This window comes from Aplidium turbinatum, chromosome 8 (assembly GCF_918807975.1).
Source record: "Aplidium turbinatum chromosome 8, kaAplTurb1.1, whole genome shotgun sequence".
In the NCBI taxonomy this organism is placed as follows: Eukaryota; Metazoa; Chordata; class Ascidiacea; order Aplousobranchia; family Polyclinidae; genus Aplidium; species Aplidium turbinatum.
In genome coordinates, this window is record NC_137479.1 from 13177534 (window position 1) to 13193406 (window position 15873).

General features: G+C 37.6%; 1 protein-coding gene across 1 annotated transcript in view; it reads right to left on the minus strand.

Annotated features, from left to right (window-relative positions):
- The window catches only part of LOC145775311 (transducin-like enhancer protein 4), a 31228-nt gene extending 22095 nt beyond the window's left edge, over positions 1 to 9133 (minus strand). Inside the window, exons 1-4 of the mRNA XM_082586581.1 lie at positions 8996 to 9133; positions 5964 to 6052; positions 5343 to 5406; positions 3146 to 3190 (exon numbers count right to left, since the gene is read on the minus strand). Of these exons, the coding sequence (XP_082442707.1) occupies positions 3146 to 3190; positions 5343 to 5406; positions 5964 to 6052; positions 8996 to 9016 (219 nt within the window). The 5' untranslated portion in view covers positions 9017 to 9133. The remainder of the gene's footprint in view (positions 1 to 3145; positions 3191 to 5342; positions 5407 to 5963; positions 6053 to 8995) is intronic.
- Positions 9134 to 15873: the final 6740 nt, after the last annotated feature.

Here is a 15873-nt window from a genome sequence, read left to right on the forward strand (position 1 = left end):
ATCCAAACAGTTCATTTTAACGACACAGTAACATTTGAAAATAACAACTGCTGTATCGCTGGCTTAGTTGCCAAGTCAGTGTCTTTTTATATGCAAGCTGCTTCACTCTTTGCCTAAAATGGTTTGTTTTGACTTGTTTCCCCGCAAATGATTCAAAACTTTTTGCGTATTCAACTCTCCACTTTGTAGAAACGACTTGGTGTCACTTCGACTGTTCATCGTCCAAGAAGAGTCACCAATACTTAAGTAATGGGCAATTGTTTCCTACTCGAAAATCATGTGCTTTGTTAGTGTGTTTGTTACCTTCTTCAGTAGACTGTATACAGTACTAATCAAACTGACGAGACTTCAACAACAAGTACATCAACACAACAAACCAGAAACATCAAATAGTTCCTCGTCACAAGCCACAACACCAGTCAAGGTCAACAAGAAACAACACAACTGAATGCTGATGTCACAAAGTAATATAGTCACAGAAAAAAGGCATTTCCACAGGCAAACACAATATCAACAGACGTCAAACACTTCCAAAGCATAAAAATTGTGCGGATTATTCGAGACTGTCCATGACTGAAGGTGATTTTGCTTCCTAAGCCAATCTAAACTACTAAAGAATTGAATTAAAGCGCAAAGAGATTACAAAATATTTGATGATTAGGTTTTTATTGTTGGCGACGAGATCGAGTGGTAGCCCTTCAAAGCATACAGAGAGAGGTGGTTAAGTGCCGAGCAAGTGGCCACGACGAGTGCGCTTCAAACTTCAATTCGTTTTTGAGAAGAAACTTGAGTGCAATCGAATAACTATTTGTAGATTCAAATTTTCCGACCGCAGTCGGGTAAGAGTAAACACGCTAAAAGTAAGCGCAATCCAGCCAAGCTAACAATCCATCCTGTTCCTTTCATTATCAATTGTGGCACGCGGCTCACGATCTCATACAGTATGGGTCTTCAAATATTATGGGTAATGAAATGATCAAGTTGCAACGTGACAAGAGGAATCACGTTTTGCGTCATTCATCAGACCATGTGTTCGAGCTTCCCAGCCTCGTTTAGATTATTAACCGAGGCTCGGTTACCATAGGTAGGCTCTTGTATAACAAACGCAGTGACTGATCAAAAAAATAGCTGGTGGGGTAAATTTGTCGTTGTCCTTGGGAGAGTTTGCCAAAGGTAAAATAAAGAAGAAGATTGGTCACTTTTACGCAAATCAAAGATCGTCATCATATCGACGACTTATCCAAGAATGACACTTCTTTTCGATCTGGAATTTGAGCCGTGTGGGGTGCAAGCTATGAATTTTCTGTGGTCCCATTTTACTTTTCAAAACTCTCCGAGACTGCTACCGTCTGTTGCCTGCGCAGCATGCTACGTTTCCTACGTTGTCGTTGCACGTGCGATTGCAACGTTCGCCAAAACTTGCTGCTTAGCAGCTGTTTTTCCAGACGAAATTGCGTAAGTACGAGCTAGCTGTATTGTCAGCACGCTGATTTTTGTTGCAAAGTTGGTTCATTTGACTTCACAATGCCTCTTTGACCTTCTTCTACGACACCCCAACAGTCCGGAAAATGTGTTAATGTTTGCTGTTGTGTAAGAGGATAATGACCTAATTTGCATTTACTTATTCAACGTTGTGTGAAAAAGTAACAACTCTAACATTTCAACATCTTTAGTTGAAAATTTTGGGTCTCAAAGAGCAAACAATTATGTATTATTGGTACAATAGTTTACTCAATAGTTATCTATGTTTATACACCTGAGAAAAGATTGTTAAAACGAACCACCAATTCCAAAACTGAACTGCTGCAGCACACACACTACACTTCATGATGCAAGCCACAAAATTTCAACTTGAAGGAGTGAATATCAAAGCATAGAAAGACAGCTGTGACGTATGGATTTGCATTTGGTCGGACTTCCCATATAGTGCAATCTTTCAAAACGTGTGAGACATGCAAACCTTTGCGTTAAAATTAAGTGTGTTATTTTATCTTGATAACCATTACTTCAACATCGCTAGATTGAATCGATGCAAAAATAAAAACTCTTGCTGTTCCGTTGGTACAAAGACTACATCTTGGCCTTGATACAAACAACACAGCATCCCCAAAAGAAAAACATAGAGCTAAATCAATTTGAGCATTTATAAATTAAAACAAGCGAAATGATCCTGCCTAATCTCCCCTTTGTGTTAATGATTTTGAAAGCAACCAAGTTCAATAAACTGAATAAAGCATTGTTGGCTGTCAAAGCAACATCTGGACTCTAGAGAACTGGAAGCATTTGAAAGCGTATCACGTTCTCGTGGTGCAAATGAGCAAAATTTTAAGTGATAAACTGCGTATATTCCGACGTTTCGTTAATCAAACATGACCAATTTAGTGGATCGAGTACCGTACCTGTTCAAAAATGATAAAGCACAGAAACATTTGGCTGCAAACGAATGAAGTAAAAAAACGCAAATCCGAAACAAAAACCCAAATGCGTGCTTTTCACTTGTTTGCTACGACGGGGTCTACAGCAGGGTTACTCAACTAATGCTGATAAAGGTCCGGTGCGACGAATTGAATGCTTTTAGGGGTCCGGTGAATAAATTATTTCATACGCAACCACGAAAGTTAAAGTATCAATGATAATAACAAACCATTTTTTTTAAAGTAAAATGTAACTCCTCTAGGATTTTTGACAAAGTGTTGGGGGCCCCTTCACCAGCTACTAGGACTAGGATAATTACAGAAAAAAAATGCTTTCTCCCAGTATAAATCTATTTAAAGAGGCCCAGAAACGTGGCAATGAGGTTATTCTTTCAAAAGGCCGAGGTTCACTATCAACACTCAGAAGGTCCGGATTCGGGCCGCGGTCCGCCAGTTGAGTAGCCCTGGTCTACAGTAGTGCTTTGCTATGTGCTAAACAGGCAACGTTTACCTGTTCCAACAAGTCAATGATGTCTAATAAAACATCTGAATTTACATCGATTTAATTATTGCAACATTTTGTGACAGGTTAGTTCATAATACAGTAGGAGAACACACTGCTTTTGCATAGATAAGACGCCTGTTGAACAGCTTTGTTGAAATTTTAGTTAGAAACAGGCTAATCAATAAAATGTTTTATTGCTCAACAATGCGTGAAAATAATGACTTACTTGTTTATGCATTTCCAAGTTCAGGCCATACGACATTTCGTAATACTGTAAAAGAAACCAGCAAATGTCATAAGGATAAAAATAACAAGAGTTAAGAGAGAGTGTTAACTTGATATTAGCACAAAATTTCGACAATAAAGCAAAACATTGGGGGGGTAGCGGATAATGTTCCTTGCGCGTGGCAAGAATCAGTGTCCCATCCCCCACACAGCAAAACCTGTCACGAACTTTCTGTCTCATTTGCATATTTCTGTAAGTGTAACCATTACTGGTTACCGCGCAACGCGCGAAACTGTTTTTGCCGATTCATTTTTGTCGCGCGGTTTTCAAAGCTCCAGGTCCAAATTTAAACATTGAAAAGCTTGGAGACACACCTAGTCTAGTCAAGTTTAAAAAAGTTGAGAAAAGAAATTGAATCTGGTCACTCTAAATTTCTAAAAGTAAGATTTTCCGAATTGATCAAAAATTAACCCTAATCCTACTTTTTTTGAAAAGTCTTTGTGCACAGCAAAAATTTATTTAAAGAAAAAAAATTAACTTCGATGGGCGTCGAACCGTTGTTCTCACGAACATCAGGCACAAGATGAAACCACTGAACCAAACACGCCAACGAAAAATGTTTGCATTCACACGGTATTAATACAAACTCTATGCGAAGTAACAAAAAGTTCGTTAGAAAAAAAATTTTGCGTCCGGGACAAGGCTAGATAGTTGTGTAATATATACCCTTGCTCCTTTTCAACGGTCGACTAATGCAAATATGTTCACTTTCCAACAGGAACGTGGTGGTGCGCTTGCGACTATGTGAATACCACAGGAAGTATCTAAACAGCAAATCAGTCGTTTTTTACATTGATTCAACGTATGTAGACGTTGAATCAATGTAAAAAGCGACTGAGTTGCTCTCTGGGTGCGCAAAGGTAACGCGAGTCAGCCTTCAAGGAAGTCAGTCACACAACAGCCTGAGTTTCGTTCGATACATGTGTCGTTAAAAATCTGTCTGCAGCAATACATACTAGGCAACTATAATCATGAAAAGTCTGAGGTTAGTGATCTACAAACACTTTCGTTAATTCTTTGCGTTGATCACCAAATTGTAGAGCTTTGCTTTATTTGGTATCACTGAATATGATGCAATTCATTTGAAAGCGAATGGGAACAATTGCCACTTAATCGAGAAGAATCTTTCAAACAAGACGAAACATTCAGGAAGTTTCAGTAAGTTTAATAGCGAATACTGCAGAAGATATTCGCAAGGTTCGACTACATCGTGATTGGCATACGAAAAGTCTTGACACGGCGGATGAACATTGGCGCAAAAGGTTCACTCGAAGAAAGGTTTTCTACGAGTGCAGTGGGAAGCATTTCTAATCTATTACCCAATGGCAGACCGCTCAAACACTCCGAATACTTCCTGTCTGCAATGTAGCGAAGTTTTTTCACGTACCAACTGTCAAATGCGTATTTCAGTGCCAGATTATAAGCCATTGTACTGCACCACGGCACAGGATGTCAACACTCTTCAAAATGCCTGCCTCATCAGCTTGATTTTTCCTTTAATTGTTTGCGAATTGCCTGAATACAGCGCTCAAGTAATTGCTTGAGGAAACTGGACCAATGTTCAATTCAATCATGAACTCAAAGCATATTGTCGATTACACGACTAGCCATGCTTTACTAACGGCAAAACAAAGAAGTTCTTTGCCCAGCATATGTGAAATGCGATATCCGCTTCAACACACGCTGTACCCCTACCAGTTGCTATAGTCTAAAGTCGCAAACCCGTGAATTCTTTTGGGACCTCTCGCGAGTCTAGCAAGACGGCACACATTAGACGAAGTAGGTGTCATTTTAATTAAATTACCAACACATTCGAATGAAAGCGTTGTTAGAACTCATCACGGAGATTTTGACACAGCAGTAGCAATGTCACATCACGTGGCCATTTGCTTGCAAGCAGAGTGGCCTCAAAAGATGAAATACATTTCAAACCACCGTTGAACTTATGTAACGTTAAACCAACGTAAAAAGATCTGATTTTGCTGTGTTAATATTACCAAGTTTTACCATCAAATAACAATCGAGAATACTCGACAACCGATACACAGACGGCAAATCAGTCGTTATTTTTGATCACTGCCTGATCGGGCAGTGATCAAAAATATTTAACTTTTTATTCAATTTGTACTAGACTCACCATTACGTATTGTCGATGCATCTCTGTTTTTTCCGTGGCAAGTTTTTCAATCTCCACTTTTAAGCTGCAAAGAATAATTAATAGACAAAAGATTAGATGAAAGAAACTTCTTCCGTATTTCAACTTTGCTTGACCAGCAAAATGTGGATGGCATGACCAACTGCTTACATGAGATGGACTTGGGGTGAATAAATCGCTGGTCGAAATTAAGCAGATACCATAAACACACAGACATTGTCAACACAAGAAATTGATTCCCTTCTAAGAGAGACACAAAGGCAGTCTTTAAACTCACAACAAGCAAAGCAGCCTTTCAAGCGAATGGAAGCTGTCCATTATGCACAAAGCAAACATCACTTGACTTCCAACGCCATAAAAACCAAATATTTTGTCAACTTGGGCCTTATTCATTTTGCACAAGAAGGTGTTGTATGGTAGCCAGTGTAGGGCAGAGTCTTGAGCGCACTTAACTAACACTTTATTATTTCTAGAATCACTTCGCACACAAATTTAGGCGAAGTCTCCAAGATTTAAGAAATTTTTTTGTAAAAAGTGTCTTATTAAATACAAGTAATATAGCAAAGCATAAAAAACTAAATTTCGTGGAGTAATTTTAATTACTTGTGATTGTAAGCTTGAAGGCATCCGAAGTCCCCCTTTATTCTGTCGCAAAGATCAGGCACAGTCTTGAAGCTCTGGGCTGAGGGACCCTGCGACAAACAATAGATTGTTAACTGAACTATAAAAGTTATTTATTACAATTTGATGGAATTTCGACAGTGTTCAAACAGCTAGTATGCCTTCGCTAAACATTGTGATAAAATTGTGCAATAAATGAAGAATTTTAGTGGGGTGTTGATTGTGATCTTTCAAAGAGAGCAAGATCTGTGTAAACATTTAAAATTTATAGAGTTTCTCTCTGTTTATTGGAGCCTTGAATGGATCACCCATTAATTACATTGCGCATCGAATACCGTCTTGCTCCCGCAAATACATTTCCGAAGCGCGATACACCGTACGGCAAAATTAAAACCGTTTGAAAAAGTGCAGTTAGGATCGATTTAACATTTGATAGGATTCATGTCTAAAAACAATTGCTATCTGTACTTCATCATCGTTATTTATTGCCTACGGTTTCACTAACGTGTTCGGCCTTTCGACTATTTGCACAGTTCAGTGTTTACCCATGCTGGACTTGAACAAACGAAAAAACACAAGAATAATTTTGTTGTTTGCCGTAGCATGTAGCTGATATTGTACGAAACCAGTACCTTGCCTAATGTTGACCGAACAAACAAGTTGCGTGAAAAGCCTTGGACAACTAAAAGAAATGATTCTCGTAACAACTTCAGTTTATCCACAGCAATGATTTTTAGTAAGATAGTCTTTCTTCGTCTTTCGCGTGAGGCAGGATTGTTCAAATTTCGGGGCAGGTGATGGAAAGCCAGGTGAGTGTGGCTTCGTTCAGTTCTGCTGCGCCATGCATTCCATTTGGCGCCTTGTAAATGGGGCATTCAAGAACGACATGGTCAGCAGTTTGTTCCTCCGGCCGCATTTGCAGGCCGATGAGGGAGACACCTGTACATACTGCGGACGAGTCCTGTTCAAATTCTATTGAGCTTGACCCAAGTCAGGTCAGGTCCATACCATGGGGGCGCGCCACGGGGTGAGGTATAAAACCATGGAGCTTGGTATTGGTGGCACACCATCCTGTGTTTCAAGTGTCTTCCATATAATGTGCTGCACTAGTGGTATGATCACTGAATGGTTGTAATAATAATTCAAGGGCAGCTGGTACAAAGAGGTGTCTTTGCTTTAACAGCCGGAAAGATTCCTGAAAATTGATTCTTTGAAATCAATTAACTCAAAAACTTAAAGAGAATCGATATTTTGCTAAGCCATTACACAAAATTGCATAACTTGTGTTAACCGCCAAGTTACCTTTCTTTGAGGCGTAATCAAAATGAATTATACCAGAGCGAAACGCAACTCTTCACTACAAATTTAATTTGAAACGTAAAAGATTTTAAATGCTATTCGAACACCCCTAAGGGTGATTCAAAGTCACACGTTTCAAATTTTACCGCACTGTCTACGTTTCAAGATATTCTTATGTTCTGTCCTCGTTTCGTATTGGCTTTGATCAAATCTAAATGACCCTGACCAAGAACACGAAAACAAGCTCATGCAAAAAGAAATTAGCAAGGTAAAAATTACTATTCTGTTGATACCAAAAATAACATTTCAAAGTTTCAAAAAAAATTGAAAAAAAAAACCTGAAGTCTGTTTAAATCTAAAATAGGCTGTAAAGTTAAGGAGATAACAAAGTTTTCGATCTGGGAGCCTAATAATGAAAACCGTCATGGGCGCAGCAGGTAGATTAATATGGCCCACTAATTTGAACATCACAAGTGAATGCGATAAAGCACATAATTCACTAGGGCTGTCTCAACAAGAGCATGAAAGTAACCTAGTCACAAAATGAGCATTAAAAAGTAAACTCGAAAACTGCAGTTGCTTGAGTAAAACAAAATTAGAAAGACAAATTGTCTTCCTTAAAAAACGCACGTGCAATGTAAAAGACCAGTTGTCAGCACATTACGCTCTGATGCCACTTCCTTGTAAGAACAGTCTCAAAAATATCCACACAACAGTTTCAACATCACCTACACATTTTCGATGTATTTCAGTTGGTAAGTTTACAAAGTAGAAACTCGATCAACTGCAAAAGTACATTCTCACTGATTGTGAAGGGTGCAACATACATAATTATGCAAGATAATAGGTGATATGGGGCGAGTGCAATGATAGGCCGTCCACAGCACTAGAAAATCACTTTACTGGTTTATAATGCGCGTCGACTCAAGTTGGCAAATATTAACTATGGCATAGAAGCGCAAAGTAAACAGTTTACTGTTTGGGTACACAAAAACAGCAGAGTTGAACATTATCGGTAAATTTGTCAACGCCCGATAAATCCATTATTTCTGTCTTAATATTAGTAAAAAAAAACATGCCATGTGAGTGGTGAAACTAATAACCTCAAACCGAATGTGTTGTGTTAAATGCCTCTCACTCATGTAATGAGCTTTAACTGTCGCTTCTACCCTTTTCTATGTTGACGTGTATTGTTTGCGCTGTGGTGGTCAGAAATAAAAACAAATGTATTGAACTGAATTTTAAACCTAAAACCTATTGCAGCCTGCTTTTACAATGATTGAATGCTAAATACAACTACTCGCCTAACCGAGCAGTTTTGCAACGGCTTCGATTTTACCCTTTCGTGCCATTGTTTGCTACGTGAGGAAAATTGGTGAATCGGATCGTTTAGTCTTAATATGGTGCGATTGAGCAGAGATGCAGCAAATACGGTATACGTATAAGTTTTGGAATTGCAAAGAGTTGGTATGATTTTTTTGATTGGCAAGTGTTTGCAAAACCATTTGATTGAACGAAAAACTAAGCAAGCTTGTACAAAAAATGTGTAAAGCAGCAAAAAACTGTTTTAAGAATTACAGGTCTAAACCAATTTACACGCGTATCTACAGTATTTGTTGCGAAGTGAAGTCTTTAACAAACTTCAAAAATCCCCAAAAGTCATATGACGGTAAAAGAAATGCACCAGATAGCTTTCAAAGCTGTGTCTAACTTACCGGTGGCCTATTGGTAAACATTGTCGCTGAACGCTTTCCTGCGCAATTGGAAGGAATTCAGGAAACTGTTTTCTTGTAAATCCAGCAGCAATTCGCTTGAGTCAAAATTGCAACGCTCTATTTAGGTGTACAAGTGAGTCCTTTTAGACTTAACTCTGTCAAAAACAAGCAACAATATTTCAGCAATCGTACCAATGGATGGGAACAAGCGGTATGACTGAAGCTTTTGCAATAAATTACAACATTGGACAGTGGGACACTCAAAGCTTTAGGGTAGTATCTTAAAAGGTTAACTACTGTATATACATAGTTACTGATGTACCGTACTGAGAGTAGGTAAAGCAAACCTCTCAACCACAAAAATAAAAATATTGGTCACTTTGACAAGATCAATGCGATAAAATTCATAAATAATTAAAAGGGTAGTTTAAATATATGGACCTTCAATCCTTCATATTATTTCCGTCAATCATAAAAATACCTTACTTGCGACGACGCAAATCCACTAGTTTTTTGGTAATTTACTATCAAATACGGAAGGGAAAGTATTTCCCTGTGAGCTTGTCTTGCTCCCACAACTAAACATAGCTAAAGAGAAAACATATCAAGAACACCAATAAAGCAAACCGATCAATCCAGAAGCACCTTTGATGCACAATAATAGATGAAACAGATGTTGCTACAATGGATGAAACAGCGCTGTTGTCTGTTGTTAGAGGTACAGAACAGCCGAGATTTGAAAGATACATTTTTACCCAACAGCTGTTGAAATGGTGCTGCTGAAAGAAACTTAAAAAATGTCAAAACGTTGTAGCCTACAGTCTCCATTTTAACAAAGATACGCATACTCATTTGTTGAAAAGCATACAAAAGACTCCGATGTTCTTTCACACCACCGAGGGTTTTCAAAAAGCAATGTAAGGTTTTTGCTTTTTAGTGCCTGCGTGGCACAACTTAAAACTAAATACACTTCTACAGCTGAAATCAACGGGGGAAATGCCATTCATATTTCACCAACTTCAAAAATATCATAATTTTTCTAACATCCTACTGACATATTGAAAACAATGGAGTGATATTAATACAATGATAGGATGGAACAAAGCTTGCAAAGTAAAACAAATCCTCTATCAAATTTGTTGAGAAAAAAGCACTATTGTTATTTCCTGGCATTAAGATACAGAAACAACACTGATCGGACATGCCCTCTCTTCCAACTCAACTATCATTGAAAAACTTGTTTAACTAAGTTAAAGTACTATCGAGCACTCTTGGGTTGTCCTTGTCTATACAAGTCGAAAAGAAAAAGCTAAATAGTTACCGTATGTGTGTTGAGACAACAGAAATTTCAACAAACTGGATTTGGTTACCTTTTGAATCACCGACCTTATTCATTTATTCAAATCATCGTACAGTCCCTCTTAGACACTTAGTGCAATGCACACACATATAGACGCGTTTTACTGTACTTTTGTCGCACTCACACAGTCTTCCTCTACTCCTACTATATCATTTGCTAATTAGAAACGATTGAAGACAAGGAATATTCTTAGAAATCTTTAGAGAATAAAATATAACAACAACAAAGAACGTAAAGGTGAAAAACGAAGCCAAGCTGTCTCCAACAAAAAATTATCCAAAACCACTTATCAGTGTTTGAGATAAAACTCATATCAAAAATTTATGAAAAAACTTCACTTTTAGTTGCAAGAAGGTATGCTTTTACTTATCTCAACTGCTACGTAAGCGGTTTGGTTTTCTTGTTAATTCGGCAACGTTACGCCATCTTAAACTGTGTATCTTCTGCTCAGTAGCCTACACAAACTGAGCAACAGCTAAGAAACAAATAAACGCAAAAGTCATGAGATATTGGTTAAAATGTTGAAATCCTTGTCTCTAGCTAGCAAATCTCCGGGAGAAGTACCATGGAAATTTTTGAGACGTGTAGCACAGCTTAACCACCAAACTGCAGTAAAAATGAGCAAATCTCCATAGTCAGCATTAAAACCTGCCAAAAATTTCCGAAACTTGCGATACGAATCTAATTTACTGTTGAGGTAACGATTTCTATCCAAACAGACTTGTTCAGTGACTTAGCAACGATGTTTTCTGAGTGTGAAATGCAGTGGTGCCACATCACAGGAGTAAGATTATCCTCTTCACACCATCTATTTACAAGTCCATGAAGACCTTGATTCTTCCCTAACATTGAAGGACACCTATCTGTTGCAACTGGACACAGCTTTGACGGGTCTAACTGTGCTTCTACGAGACTTGCACAATATTTACAAAACATGGATATCCCTTTTGTTGCGCTGGGAATGGAGTCCAGAGTGAGAAATTTCTCGCGAATGTTAGTCTGGCGTAACTCCCCTGTTAAACAAAACTAATGGCTTTGGTGAAAGATGAAGAAATGTTATAAGATTTTTCTTTGCAAACACGTAAGTTATGTGACAACGGAGTATACTCGCAATTTCAGGCATTTTTTCTAACACAAACATTTTCTTCACTGCATCGATAAAGACCGCAAGAAAAATGGTTGAGGGCCGCATGCAGCCAGAAGGGCCGCGGTTGAGAATCATTGGGGTAAACAAAAAAAAATACATTATTAGGAAATAAGAATGTTGTGCCAACACAAATTCACAGACTATAGCAGTGAAGAAAAATTCATCAACTCGCTGCTCAGGTGAACCACAGGCTCACAGCAGGTATTATGGTGACATGCCAAGGAAGACACCTTCTGTACTAAAGGCATGTTGTCTGACTTATGTACCTGGTACAACCATCTTCTGATGTCTGCACTACGTAGATACTAACGACTAGTTTAAGCCTGATGCTGCGAGTTCGCTGTGGTAATACAGTAGCGGTTTGCACTAGCTGTTACACACAGAGTCCTAGTCATGTGCTATCTATCACGAAGCAAAACTCAATCTATTGTATCTTCTGATCTGATGTGTTTTTTTGCAATTGTATTTCATTCAATACAGCTTTAATTTTCATGTGACAGGGTCAATTCATTATAATACAGACATTGGTTGGCACCACTTAATTTTTTTTTATTGGCTCAAAAGGTGCTTCTCACTTTTGTGAGAAGAATGGTGCAAATTTGATAAAAGCCACATAAGCGGTTCTCGCGTTATAAGTGAAATAACCCTTGGCCACTAGGTGGCTTCATAGATAAGGAGCAATAGAAAAACGGCAATAACTCAAGAACCGCTCAACATATTTGGATAATTTTTAGCTTTACCCCCATGTTTTCTGGGGTGGGCTATATGTTTATGATCATTAAAACAAGTTTTGGCTACTACTTTTTGAGATACAAAGAAATTGACCTCTTGTCGTTACTCACCAATAAACTATGATGCGTAACTTTAAAAAAAATATTTTTTGTTTAATTGGGTAGAGGAAAGATTGATGGAAAGTTTGGCAAAAACAGAAAACTGCTAAAGTCTCAAAGTCCTGCAAACTAGTTCAAATTGGATGGATTAAGTGCAACCATATTTCTTTTAAATATGTCTATGACATCACAAAGGAGTATTGAACCTCTTCAGGGAACCATCTTTAGCTACTTTTAAATGTGATTTGTGCAGAAAGTTGAGACTTTAGCACTACACTGTTTTTGCCAAACATTTTATCAATCTTTTCTCTACCTAATTAAAAAAAATTTTTTTTTAAAGTTACGCATCATGGTTTTATTGGTGCGTAACGACAAGAGGTCAATTTCTTTTTATCTCAAAAAGCAGTAGCCAAAACTTGTTTTAATGTTTATAAACAGATAGCCCACCCCAGAAAACATGGGGGTAGAGCTAAAAATTATCCAAATATGTTGAGTGGTTCTTGAGATATTGTCGTTTTTCTATTGCTCCTTATCTATGAAGCCACCTAGTGGCCAAGGGTTATTTCACATATAACTCGAGAACCGCTTATCTAATTTTTATCTAATTTGCACCATTCTTCTCAGAAAAGTAAGAAGCATGTTTTAAGCCAATAAAAAAAATTAGGTGGTGCCCAAATTTTGAAATGTTGTCTGTATTATAATGAAATGACCCGACAGTGAGTATGAAAAATATCTTGATTTTCAATTGGCTTATAGTTTCAAGGTATTGCAAGAAAACAATGGTTTCACAGCAAGATTGCATACGCATGTCACTATTGTGCAGTGCATGATGACATAGAGTCTTATATACATTACAGCAACAGACGAAAAGTGCCAAGAAACTTTCAAAGCCAAATGAAAATTCAGCCATCCATATTCCATAAGTTGCCTGTTTTTTTACAACAGCAAATTGACAATCTTGGGTGTTAAGTGCTTGAAGGGATGAAAATAGATGATATGATACCAAAACAAAGATGTAATAATCTCTTTATAGCAATCACATAAACACTAAACAGTGTTGGTATGACAGGTATCTTTAAAGTTGAAAATGAGACTACTTTTTACCACCTTAGTGAATTACCACCAGAGTTATAGCAATGCAGATGTTATTACAAAGCTTTTTTTATAAAGGTAAATGAGCAAGAACAAAACTATTGTATTTCTATAGTTGAACTAGATAAATTGTCTAAAGTTGGACACAGAAACATATACTGTAATACCTATTGTGAAGGACCAAAAATACAACAAAATGTATTTAATTCATACTCAAACATTTTTGAGTTTTGATATGTATTGATTTTTTTTCTAAAGGAATTAAAACCGTGTTTAATGCAGTTACTACTGCATAGACAAAAATCAATACTCAAATTATGTTACGCGTTTGACAAAGCAAAAGACATACCGGTACTCATATTAATCAAATCAACTTAAACCTTTTCTCTGACTGATTATGGAACCTCATTAGCTGCACACAACTGGTAGAACTACAGTGAATGTACAATGTACACTAGAAGGAAGTATTTATGGTCTGTTTCAACATGAAATGGGACCTTTAGAAGGTTATGGTAATATTCGTATATTTCTATATGTCTACTAATGATAAGCAGGAAGCTTAAATTAAACATCTTTTCAACTTTCCCAGTTGACAAAACTGGTTACATGCTTAAGCAAATAAGCTATCATGCTGAAAATGTGCTTTACATTAAGGAAAAGTTTTATGATTTATTGAATTCTTCATGTCTGTTAGCGTTCTGCTTTACAAGTTGACACATGTATGAAATACCAAAATTTTAAGGGAACTTTAAAATTCCCCTTGCTTAGCCTAAGTTCCATTGATCATTGCATATGTAAACCATTTTAAACATCCCACATCAATGTATACATATGTCAAATAATAGAACACATTTGCAATTACTTAGATAGAAATTAGATGACACTTGAAAAGAGATATAGATATCATGTTAAAATTCTCAGAAAGTGTGTTATTAACCAATGCTGCATATGGTTACTACAGTATTGCTAAATTGGCACAGCGATAACAACACTGCAACAATTCAGAAACAATAGAATGTTAGCAATACAATGCTAACAGTTGATAAAACTAGTTAAAAAAGCATGTTCTTTTGGTGTAGACCAGGGGTCACAAAATTAACCAGCCGCAAACTGATTTCATCCGGCCGCCACGTGCTGCAGAAATAACAGCTGCACTACAACCGTTAAGGAAAAAAGTTACCAAACTTTTTGGAAAGGACTGACGTTGCTGTTCATCATTAGGTCACCACAATTTCGACAAATGGGGACACCCGGGACAGCCTAGGCCAAATTTGGAAAAATGTAATGTTTTTTCAAGAGCACGATGCCCTGTAGTGTATCACAGCAGGGGATGACTTTTCCAGCAACCTTTCGATTTTCATCACAACTTTGCTATTCCACCGCTGACTTTGTTATTTATAGTGCTCAATTCAAGCCAATGGAGATTCTAAATAGTTGTATATATTTTCGCAATTTGCATCCGGCCCGCAGCTGTTAAATCTCGCAGCAATCCGGCCCTCAGAAAAAAAAATTTGGTTACCCCTGGTGTAGACTAAAGTAATTATCACAAGGTGTGTTGTAAGTGATAACCTCAAGTGCTGACATATTCTGATATTTCGCCTATCAAACATAACCAACTTCTTCAAGAAACCTGACAATGACTGCCTGTCTAACATGGAAGCAGTAGCGTAGCCAGGAATTTTGAAAGGGGAGGGGATTTTCGCCTAAGACGACACCCAGTGGCAGGGGGGTCTGGGGGGCCTCCCCCAGAAAATTTTGAAAAATTACATTGAATTTGGTGCATTCTGACAGCATTTTCAACAAAAATGTGGGTATGAATATTACTGTAAAATGGTGCTGTCCGGTGGCATAGCAAAAGCATTAGATCATGTTTTTTTCGGTATTTTTCGGAAATAAAGCTAAGTCTCTATGTTTTCTTGTTGCTACTTCCAGGCTGAGATATTTCAGTGTTTGCTATTGGCAAAACTCGCTTTTTTAATGCAGATTTGTTTAAAATTAGGCAAATTTTTTTTAGACTGAAAGCATCATTCCCAAAGCGGGGGGGTTGTAACCCCCAAAACCCCCCTGGCTACGCCACTGCATGGAAGAACACTATGTCTCTATAGTATAAAACAACTAAACATTTAAAACAAAATAGAATTCTAAACTAAACATCATGCAACAATTTGGGTAACTAGAAAAACGAATTTAAACGTCACAAAGATACTACAATTTGAATGATGCTGTTCTTCAGGCTTTTACTTTAACCCTTTGCGGCCCATAACCATCCCAGGGATGATAAACAAATTTATGTAATTCAGTCCTACATCATCCCTGGGATGATGTATTGTGGGTGCTGCAGTAGCTGTAGCCAGTCCAACAATATTTGAGGGATGTTCAAAACGCAGACTCACTTCATTGGTTGAGTCTCTCGCATTACAATCTTTTTGGTCAAAATGCAAAAGAAAGC